The sequence below is a fragment of the Peromyscus leucopus genome, chromosome 11, assembly GCF_004664715.2.
Source record: "Peromyscus leucopus breed LL Stock chromosome 11, UCI_PerLeu_2.1, whole genome shotgun sequence".
In the NCBI taxonomy this organism is placed as follows: Eukaryota; Metazoa; Chordata; class Mammalia; order Rodentia; family Cricetidae; genus Peromyscus; species Peromyscus leucopus.
This window is the reverse complement of record NC_051072.1, coordinates 66007521-66019089: the sequence shown is the minus strand read 5'-3', so window position 1 is coordinate 66019089 and position 11569 is coordinate 66007521. Positions and strand designations below refer to the sequence as shown.

The window sequence follows — 11569 nt, the reverse complement described above, 5'->3', positions numbered from 1 at the left end:
TTGTTCAGCACAGAGCACAGTGCCCATCCCTTCAAATAAAAGGCGCTTATTGCAATGTAAGTAAAATCCCCAACCCTTGCAGAGACACTACCCAGAAAGCCGACCAACCAACCAACCAAACAAAAAACCCTTTGAAAAGGGTTTGGAACGCCGTCCCAAAGGCTTCATAAGGAATAGCTATTCAGACTGTAAAGAGAAGTGCGGTACATCCGGCGTTCGAGCAATGTGGAGTGTCTGTAGTCAACACAAAATACCAGACACACCATTAAAATGCCGTACAGTCATTTGCATAGATACAAACATTTCATCTACCCCTTCAGTAAATTTGTGATAAAAATTAAGTCGGAAGACACGGGGTTCTTACGTCACTGGCATCAGATAGGGCAACAGTGACTACCTGTGACGCCCTGTTAATTTTCAAGTGCGAGTAGATTAGTTACAAGTTGTTGACAACTTTGTCCCATTCAGTGAGTCGCTCCAGGGCAGACCCTTCCCGGGCTTGGCTCTGGAGGGCTCACGCAGCTCAGCGAGGGACCCAAGACGGCCCGTCTCGCTGCCCTATGGGCTCACAGTTGGCTTTTCTAAAACAGGAACGTTAACCCCGTGCTTGTGCTTTCTTCTGCCCCACCGGGAAGAAAATTCCAGATACTGAGCGAGAAGAAATGCACAGCGGCTCTCGGTCTGTCTTTCTCTGCTCGGGTGGCGGGCTGGGCTCGCCCGGATCCGCGCGGTGACCCCACTGGGCCGGGAGCCCCCCCACCGGAGGGGCGGGGCAGGAGGCGGGGCCGAAGCCAGGCCCGCCCCCAGCGGCGTCGGCGCGCCTGCGCGCTGGCGTGGGCCTGCGGTTGGCCGCCGGGCCCGGGCTCCCCGCCCCCGCCCGCCCGCGCCCTCGCACCTCCGCCTCCTCTTACGCGATGACGCAGCGCAGGTTTGCGGACGTGGCGGCGGCTGTCGGTCCGGAAGGCGGGACGGCGGCGACGGCGGCGGCAGGAGCGCGCCCGGGACGGCCGAGAACCCGGGGTCGGTCATGAGCTTCCCCGGGGCCGCGGCGGTGCTGGCGGACAGGTGACGGCGGCTGGGGCCGGGCGGGGCGACGGCGGCCGGGGTCACCGCGGGGCGCTCCCCCGGCGCGGGGAGGACGCTCGCCTCTCGGTTCCGGGCGGCCCTTTCCCCGCCGGCCGGTCCCCACGGCGTCTGCTCCGTAGCGTCCCAGGCTGATGCTGCGACTTGCAAATCAGAGATGCGGTCGGTAATCCGTGGAGGGGACGACCGGAGGGGAAGGAGAAATAGAAATAAAGGCGTGCAATGGACGGGGAGGAAGTTTCGTAGTCGTCGCTTTGGCTTAGACTTGGCCCTGGTGGAGAGGACCGGGGTGATTCTGTCCCGAGTGCTGAACTGGGTTGTCCCCTAGGAATCGTTTGTCCCGCCCTGCCTAAGGTCAAGACCGAACACCCAGTAGCAGTTAGCATGTCGTACCTAGGGGTTTGCGAGCTCGCTTTCGGTTATAGGCTGAGCGGATGAAAACGTGCTCCCTTGTATCCGTTGATGATCACTTTCAGGCCGTTTGTCAGCCTGCAACTTGTTCTAGTTCTACGAAGCCAGATTCCATAGAGAATTTAGAGAGGTGGAGAGAACCGAGCCCGATGACTCAGATACTCTGTACTTTCTAATCTTTAGTTGTTTGATCATGTTATTATCTGCCTGGGGCAAAGTGTAGCTTGGCCCTTGGATTACAGACCAGCACAGCCAATTCTTGGTTAGTCAGATATGAATGTCCAGGTTGCTTATTCAGCTTCCCTTTCATTTTAGAGGAAGAGACTTAGTACGTGAAGATGCGAGCTTTCGATTCCTAGCTGGGAACCTATCGTGAGGAAAAAAATTGATGTCAGTAAATTTTGTCTCAACTGGCTTTTAGGCATCACTCAGTAAATTTCACATAGCTGTACTGAGAATGTCAGGGACAGCGTGCCTAGGGCACATTGCTCTGTGTGGAATCTTTTCTGATCATGGTTGGCTTTTGAGAACACGAAACAGGTTTTTCCCCAGGTAATACACGTTTGTATGCAGCTTGCTTCTGATTGAGTCCACAAGGCTGACAGATACTATTCCCTAGATTAAAGATGTGGGATTGTTGTTGTTGTTGTTGTTGTTGTTACTTTTTAAAGAAAAGACCTGGAGAAGTGTAAACAGAACTTGTCCTTAGAGAAACAGGCCTTACTGAGATGTGAAGTGTGGGCTTTCTTTAGTTTGGGGCTGTCAAATAGGGGTGTTAGTTTTTGGCAAGAAATAATGTAGCACCTGTGGGAGCAACCGAATCAAGTGAGTAATGTATAGAGCTATTAGTTACTAAGTATCTAAATAGAGACCTTTGAATTTTTAAAGCAATACAGTGTTGCTGTAAAGCAAGCCCAGAAACTGGATTTTAAGGGCTAGATTTAATTAATTGAAATCTTTTGAAACTCAGGTATGTTTTCACAGAGACTGTAATCTCTGTCATCTCTGGATTTGGGGTCAGTTGTTTTTGCTGTTCCTTCCCGCCCCCACCTTCACTTCGTTGCATTTTTTTTTAAACTTGTTTCTCATCCATAGACTCCAAAACAGGAATACATCCTTCTAGACTTCATTTTGTATTCTAGGATTCCATGACATAACATTTAATGGTTTCTTCCTCTCCTGGGCACTCCTTTTCTATGCTTGCTGCAAGATCTGATCTTCACCGAGATAACACGATTGTGTAGTTGACATTAGATTTTGCTGTCTTAGAGGAATTCATTATAATTGGACCTGGTTTGCTTTCAGTTACTGTGATAAAGACCATGAACAAAAGCAACCTGGGGAGGAGTTTCTTTGGCTTACACATCCCCATCACAGTCCATCATTGAGGGAAGCTAAGGCAGTTTACGGAAGAACGCTGTTTACTGACTTGATTTCCATAGCTTCCTCAGCCTGCTTTCCTTTTTTTTTCTTTTTTTTTTGGTTTTCGAGACAGGGTTTCTCTGTGTAGCTTTGCGCCTCTCTTGGTAGCCCAGGCTGGCCTGGAACTCACAGAGATCCGCCTGGCTCTGCCTCCCAAGTGCTGGGATTAAAGGTGTGCACCACCACCCCACCACCACACCACCACCACCACCACCACCACCCGGCTCAGCCTGCTTTCTTAAACATCCTAGGACCAACTGCCCAAGAATGGCACTACCCACAGTAGACTAGCCCTCCCACATCTGTCATTAGCCCAGAAAATGCCCCACAGATTTATCTCCAGGCCAGTCTCATGAGGCATTTTCTCAACTGAAGTTTCCTTTTCTCAGATGACTCTAGTTTCTAATTGACAAAGAAAACTAACAGGCAAAACAGTCACACCCGGCGCCTACCTCCTCTTGTCTTCCATATCTTAGGGAATGGTACTATATTCAGGAATGGATGCTTCAAGTCTGAGATACATTGAAGTTTGAAAGCTTTTTGTTTTTTTGTTTGTTTGTTTGGTTTGTTTAGTCTGTGAAAGCCTGTCTTATTTATTATGTCTATCCTCGCTCACATGGATGATTAATTTGAGGCCAAACTAGTGTATGTGAAATTTGTTCTTTAGGATCTTGTGCTTGTTTCTTTTTAATGAGAGTTGGACAAATTGATGAAGGCATGCTGATAGTGACTTTGGAAGTAAAGGAGAGATATTCATGAATATTGATGAATATTTCTTTGCCCAGTTCTCAGTTGATTTTTTTTTTAAGTGTAAGTGAATGTAAATGCCTAGAATCCATTCGTCTTTATGGGGTATAAACTGAATCTAATGAAAACTTTGTTAAAATAAAAGCTTTCAAAGAAACATCCCTGTTCAGGAGCAAACTTGTGACCTATAATCGTGAGTATAGACTATACTGTAATAAATATAAATTCTGAATTTAACATGGTCCAGAGCTTAAACTATATGTAATACATATAAATTGTGAATTTAACAAGATCCAGTGAGTTAGAAGTGCAGAGATATTTAATCCTGTGTGAAATCAAATGCAGAACAAGAAAAGTTTGAATTCCTAGGAGTATTGTGTGTGTTATAAAACACATGTTTCAATTCCTTCAGAGCTACAAGTTGTAAACAGTTGAAAATTCTTAAGAAATTAAACAGAACTTTCTAATTTTCTTCATAGTAAATAAGTGAACTTAATGGTTTGATATAGAAAGCACAGTAATTTTTCTAATTTTTTTAAAGATTTATTTATTTATTATGTATACAGTGTTCTGCCTGCATGTATCCCTGCATGCCAGAAGAAGGCACCAGATCTCATTACAGATGGTTGTGAGCCACCATGTGGTTGCTGGGAATTGAACTCAGGACCTCTGGAAGAGCAGCCAGTGCTCTTAACCGCTGGGCCATCTCTCCAGCCCAATTTTTCTAGTTTTGAATATAGTTACCCATGTGTTTGTGATATGTGGTTCATTGACTCACTGCTTATTTTGTTTTTTAAATTTGACACTGAATCTCATCGTGTAGACCAGCCTGGCCGTGGATTCATGGAGATATCTACCTGTCTTTGCTTTCCCGTTGCTGGGATGAAAGGTGTGTGTCACCACACCCAGACATCACAGCTTCTTAAAACAGGCCCTCAACCCACATCCGGGGTCACACATCTGAATGTGGGGTTACAAAAACTCTGACAAAAGTAAAGGGGTTCTGAGAGCAGAAGAGCCAGAAATCATTGAGAATCAGGCAGTCAGGTACCTGGGGTATTCCTGACAGCGCTCAGCGCTCAGGCTCTGCAGCCGGTTCTGCACATGCACACTTGTATGCATGCCATCAGATCACATGATGCTGACCAAGCGCTCTCAGGAAAAAGTTCCCCACTCCATGGAAACAGAATGCCTCCATTATAAAACAAGGATGTTTCACATTTTCTACTTAATGTCTCAGCATATAGGTGTCAAATTAATTTATTTTTGGATAGTAATTACTACGATGTTTGGTTGAAAAAATTGCTTTTAGAGCACCGGCAAAGTGACTTCGTGTATGAAGGTCCTTGCTGCCACCCCTGGTGAACTGAGATCGATTCCCCAGAACCCACATGGTGGAAGGAGAGAACCAGGTACCCGGAGTTGTCCTCTGACCTCTACTCATGGCAGCACACACTCCATAAACAAATTAACTAATTAATTAAAAAAAGGATTTCTGTTAGAGTTGTTGACGGGTTTTATGAGAAAGTGTTAAATGAATTTGGCTTGAGATTTTGAACAATTTCTGAAGTGGCCATAAATATCTGGCATTTTGTGTTCACGTTTGAGTGAAATAGCATTCTAAGCATTGGCAACTCTAAATCATTTCATTGATTAACTCTGAAAAATGTTGAAAATTATCTGTGTTGTACAGTACCAAAAATTCAGCCAAGATTGATTGTTTCATGTAATTTTTTTATATCATGGATTTGGAGGTCAGAGGACAATTTGTGGACATGGGTTCTTTCCTTCTACTTTGTGGGTCTTGTGGGTCACAGAGATGAATTTAGGTGGTCAGGCTTGGCAGCAAGCACCACTAACCACTGAGCCATCTCAGGGGCACAAGGCAGATTGAATTTGGATAGAGAAAGGAACAAGCACAAGAACATCTCAATATTCAGGTCTACTTTTGTCTTTAGTAAATGGCAAAATTACATGTGTACCAAATAATGGTTTTAAAATGAAATTCCTCTTGATTATTGTCTGTAAATGTTTGTATTATACACCTGTGATATATACCTATAAACCTGGGATTGTGTAGAAGTGTCTCGGTGAACAAGAGTCCTGCGTGGAGCGTGTAAGCGTGTGTTAGCTGACCCCTTCCCATGCTGTCTCCACTGGCAGCTTCTTGGATGCACTGCCACAGTTACGGAACTTGAACCTCAGTTTACCACGTAACTAAAAACAATGATTATTTGAAAGATTAGTATTTAGACTGTAAGATGCATGTAAATAATGAAATGGGTCTGTGACATTCCAAGGTTTGTCTTCTTTCCTCCAGATTATAACATCATGGCGGGGAGGAACCAGAATCGAACTGTCTCCCTCCCAGGAACTCAGGGCAGCGGCCAGCTACATACCTTTGGGAATTGTACAGACAGTGACCTGTTGGAAGAAGATGCTGAAGTGTATGAACTTCGGCCCAGAGGAAGGGAGAAGGTTCGAAGAAGTACATCGAGAGACAGGCTTGATGACATCATTCTGCTAACAAAAGACATACAGGAAGGAGACACTCTAAATGCAGTAGCCCTTCAGTACTGTTGTACGGTAAGAGTTAATTTAATTTAGCTTTGCATAATGGAGTCCAGAATAGATGATTTGTTCATGAGCCCAACCAGAATTGAAGTCATTCTTGTCTTCTCAGCTTCCTTCCTTTTCTTTTTCCTCGTTTTTTTTCTTTGTACAGAGATCTTTCATGCCTGTGGACATGACCTTTTTAACATTTTAAGTGACTGCTTGAATTTCTGCTAATTCAGTCTGTCACGATTGTGTGTCTCTGTACCTTCTTTTTGTGCTTGTAATTATCTATATAGATAAGTATCTAGGGACTGATAAAGGATTTTGTATTTTTTTTAAATTGGCATAGACTGTGAATTATTCTGCATCATGCATTTCTCCTATCTTGGATATCCTTTATAACCTTATAGACAGACTTCATTGGCAGCTAGAAGAGGGTGTTGGCTTCCCTGGAGCTGGAGTTACAGGTGGTTGTGAGCTGCCCAGAGGGGTGCTGGAAACCAAACCCAGGTCCTGTGCCAGAGCAGCACGTGCATTTAACCCCTCAGCTGCCTACAGCCCTGTTTTAGTTTAACAGATAACATGAGAGCTCTTTGTTTGTTTGTTTGTTTGTTTGTTTTTTTCAAGACAAGGTTTCTTTGTGTAGCTTTGGAGCCTGTCCTGGAACCAAGCTGGCCTTGAACTCACAGAGATCCACCTGCCTCTGTGCTGGGATTAAAGGTGTGCGCCACCACTATCCGGCAAGAGCTCTTTTTAATAAAGTGAAATTCTAAATTCTAAAATTCATTCTTTGCTCTCCTTGTTTAATGTTTCCATCTAGAATTTTTCATAATATAAAATATTTTTATACTTGAAATCTCTTTACTGGTGACTTGTCATACTACTCTACAGTAAGAAAGCACATTTTATACATTTGCTATGTCAGTGTATATGTATGTACTATGTAGTATGTATGTTTAAATAGGATTAAAAAAACCCAAATTCTTTGGCCGTGAGGTCCTATGTTATATTTTTTTCAGCTATAGAATGTCCAAGTAAATTATAGCTTTAGATTTAAAGATTAATGAGGTTGTTTACTGGCATATTTTTGATGAGGTAGAGAGATGGGTGGGCACTTGGCTTTTCCTGCACAGTCACTAAGGACCAACGCAGGGATGCTGACACCTGATGACTTACACAGCAGAGAAGTCACTGGCCCTGTGGGGAGAGTGGGTCGCTCATGGTGCTCCCTTGTGACGAACGCTCAGCCTGCATAGAAACATTAGCTTACAAATCAACTTACCATTGCTTATACGCCAGTCGTTATTGCTATATTGAAAATATGCTTCTTACAAAACAGTGATGAGGAGAATGAAAGATCTGGGGCTGAAATCCTAAATGTGTCCAAGTTAGTTAGTGTAACCCAGGAAACATTATTCGGTATATTTAGAGAAGTAGCCTAGAGTCTTAGATGCCGATTCAGAGTCCCTAGTAGTTCTTAGTAAAGCAAGAGAGATTAAAATGGAGTGAGGTCATGTGTTGGGGTTTGCCCCAGAGTCTTCACCTGCTTTAAGACAAAATGGGCTAAAGTAGACAGGTAGTAAGTCCTCCAGTGTCTCACCTCCTAGTTAGTCTATAGTTCTCTACTGCAATCATCCAAAAATACAAGAGAATTTGTCCAAGTACAGATGCTAATCTGATTCTGATCACTGCTCCCTGGTAAACGCTCATCTTGACCGACACTGAAGACTTGAGTCTCCTGCTACGTAATATTCAGTAAAAGCTGACATTGTGTGACAGATACAGTGTAGATCACTACTCAAGTACTCTTGATGTGTGTGAACCCATTGGTGTTCACACCAGCCTTCTAAGGCAGGGAGTGTCACTCTACACTTTACAGGTATGGAAATGGAGGAGTTGAAGGCTGCTCACCCTCAAACACACGGCTAGAAAGCGGCAGCTGTTCTTCACAGATGTGTCCTCGACCCCCCTGTGATCCTGCCGTCCTGACCACTCTCTCTCGGTTCTCTTATGTATCCCTCAAATGTTGGCATTGTGCAGGGCACTCTCCTCTGTTTTCCCTCAGAACATTTTCTAGTGACTCTGTCCAGCTCTCACATCCTCCCATTTGAGTTTCAGGCATCTGGCTTCACCTCTGTTGAACATCATTCACATCTCATGCACTAAAAGCCAGTGTGTCTAAAATCTGTATGCATACTGCTAACTAGTGGTAAACAGATGTCTTTATTATATCTGGTGCAGCTTTTTCCTCCTGAGAGAAAACTAGAATCATGGTGCATTGTAGTGTTGATGGCATTTTAGTTTTGCTAACATATCGTTCTTTTAACTGGTAAGTTAGTGTGCTGATACTCCAATTTCATTAGTACCAGTTGCTTGCCAACATACATTACCCATGGTAAATTTGTATGATGTACAAAGTAGAAGAACAAAATATCTGAGTATTAACTGGAGTTACTGCGATCTGGGTAACAATACACAGTTGTGGAGATTTTCTAACACTGGATAAATTTAGTGCTTAGAATTCTCATATACAAGGAAATTTAAAATTTGGGTGTGGTGCCAGTACTAATAGTAAGAAGGAAATTCAACTATTTTCCCTCCAAAGTAAGTGAGTGGATGAAGGTTTTGTGTAGTTTTAGAATTCAGTTGAATGTTGCATTTTTTTCTTTTTTTGCAGGTAGCAGATATCAAAAGAGTTAACAACCTCATCAGTGATCAAGATTTTTTTGCCCTTAGGTCTATCAAAATTCCAGTTAAAAAGTTTAGTTCTTTGACTGAAACTCTTCATCCTCTGAAAGGAAGACAAGCTTTGCATCCTCCACCCGTCGCATGTGCTCCAGAGCGGGAAGCTGTGGCCCCCGGTGCCTGTCTGCCTTCCACTGAGTCAGCCGGCCGTTTCCTGGAAGAAGTGGACCGAGACATAGAGCAGATAGGGAAGTGCACCGACACCAAGAGGGAGAACCTGAGCGAGGTGGTGTCTGCCTTAACAGCACGACAGAGCCGCTTCGAACCGGAGAGCAGAAGCGCTCACAGAAAGGACCCGTACTATGGAGCAGACTGGGGAATTGGTTGGTGGACAGCTGTGGTGATAATGCTGATAGTGGGTATAATAACACCAGTATTTTATTTGCTCTATTATGAAATTTTAGCGAAAGTGGATGTTAGTCACCATTCAACAGTGGGCTCTTCACATTTGCATCCAGGACTCACACCTCCGTCACAGCACAGAGAAATGGAAAATGGAATTGCTCCAACACAAGGAATGCATGTTAGTCAACAAGATGACCATAACCTATATAGGCAAGATCCGCAATCACCTGCTGCTCCACACAGAACGTAGCAGTGAGCTCTGATCAGTGTTGATGAGCATGTATGCCTATGGATATGGCGGTTCACAGATAGCCAACAGCTGCTTCGAAGTCAGCATCCAGGGACATCGAAGATGCTCTGTTTTCACCTTGCTAGGAACCACTAAGCCTTTTACAAATGGATTGTCTGTAACACACACATGTGCTTCTTTATATTGAGACTGGTCAGAATACATCTGCTGTATCAGTTCTTAAAGCAGAAATTAATTTACTTGTATGGTTAAGAATTCTAACGTGCAAAATGCTGTCATTTTTCTTATTCAGGATTAGTTGTGATTAAATTTGTTTTTTGAAAAATTATTTTTTAATTTAAGGTTGTTCATGTCAAGATTTTCAAATGCTTAGCAGCTGAAGAAAATTTGCTACCATACCACCAAAATACTGGTTTTGATTCTAAAATTATGATACCAAGTACTTAACACTCAATTTTGAAACTTTTTTTTTTTTGTCTTTTGAGACAGGGTTTCTCTGTGTAGTTTTGGTGCCTGTCCTGGATCTCGCTCTGTAGACCAGGCTGACTCTGTCTCCCAAGTGATCTGCCTGGCTCTGTCTCCTCAGTGCTGGGATTAAAGTCTTGCACCACCATCGCCTGGTTTCAGTTTTGAAACTTTAAAAACGTGTTTTAGCACGTGTTATGAGAGCAGATGTAGAAACAGATATGGAAACGTAATTTATAATTTCTGTAATAGAGGCTAACAAATAGATTAAATATTTTAAGACCCCAAAATAATGTCTTAGGGTTGGAAACTTACCAATTGACCACAAGGACACTGAAATAGGTCAAGACCTAGTACATAAAAAAGGAAAGCTTTATGAGGAGCCCTCCAGCCTCACTTTCACTTATCATTTAAAATAAAATACTTGTATCTGATATTTGGAAGCACTCTGTAGCACTTTGAAGTGTTATTCAGAAAAGTATATTCAGCAAATTCCTCTTTACATACTGTGACGAATCACTGCTGTTACAAATAGTAACATGCCTTAATTACACTTCCTGCCTTACAATGTTACTTTACGTGAGCTCACACACACTTTACAATTGAAGTTGAAACATTGTCAGATTTCCTTCCATAGGCTGTCATTCCATAGGCTGTGTAACTTTGTCTTCTCTTAAACACAAGTAAACATGGAGTAGCAGATTTGCACTATCTGCCTCTCATGTCTTGCAGAGAAAAAATGAGTGAACAGGACTTTGACATTAGCAGTAAACAGATTGTTGTATTTGGTGGCCCCTTGACCTCTGCTTTTCAAAATAAATGTCCTATTTAGATGATCTAAATGTACCTAATATACACTATCAAACTGAGAAACACAGGCCAAAGTGTGAATTAGTCAAAAGGGCTTAATAGTGACATTTTCTAAGTCTATTGTGAGACAACCAGTTTGGCTAAGAAGCATTTGTATACTGATTTCAGTGTTTAATTTTAAATATGTGTTTTTAAAATATCAGTACAGGTGGTAGAATTGGGATTGCATGTTTTCTGTATAATAAACTGCACACCTTAAAATATATCACCTCTTTCTGGACATTATTTCCTAAATCAATGTTTCAGCTTTTTAAGCATTTTGTATATCAAATTCTAATCCTGATACAAGGAATTATTAATACACATTTATTATATTTGGGGTTTATATACTTTGAGAAGAAAAAGCACTACAAAAAGACACAGAAGTCAGTCATTTTATTAAAGCCCTACATATATCAGAGAAGTTTAGAAAATTACCTTTAAAGTATTTAATAATAGGAAAGTTGTAGTGAATCAATTCCCTTCGTATATCTTAGTTAAAATAATTTTTAATTGTTTTAACAACCATGTGCATTTTGAAATGAGCATGATCTGTAAATATGCTCAGTGTTAACACAGCCAGTTTACATAATATTTATTAAGCCTGCTGAAAAAAATCAAATTTTAGGGTAGAAAATGACTTGAGGGCAGTACAGGTGATATAACCTTTGAAGGACTTTGTTTACATCAAACAAA

General features: G+C 42.4%; 1 protein-coding gene across 1 annotated transcript; it reads left to right on the top strand.

Annotated features, from left to right (window-relative positions):
* The first annotated feature begins 976 nt into the window (after positions 1-976).
* Lysmd3 (LysM domain containing 3) lies at positions 977-11099 on the top strand. The gene is made up of 3 exons (XM_028875633.2): positions 977-1065; positions 5984-6249; positions 8897-11099. Exons 2-3 carry the CDS (start codon positions 5995-5997, stop codon positions 9557-9559), a joined length of 918 nt encoding a protein of 305 aa, XP_028731466.1. The 5' UTR covers positions 977-1065; positions 5984-5994; the 3' UTR covers positions 9560-11099.
* Positions 11100-11569: the final 470 nt, after the last annotated feature.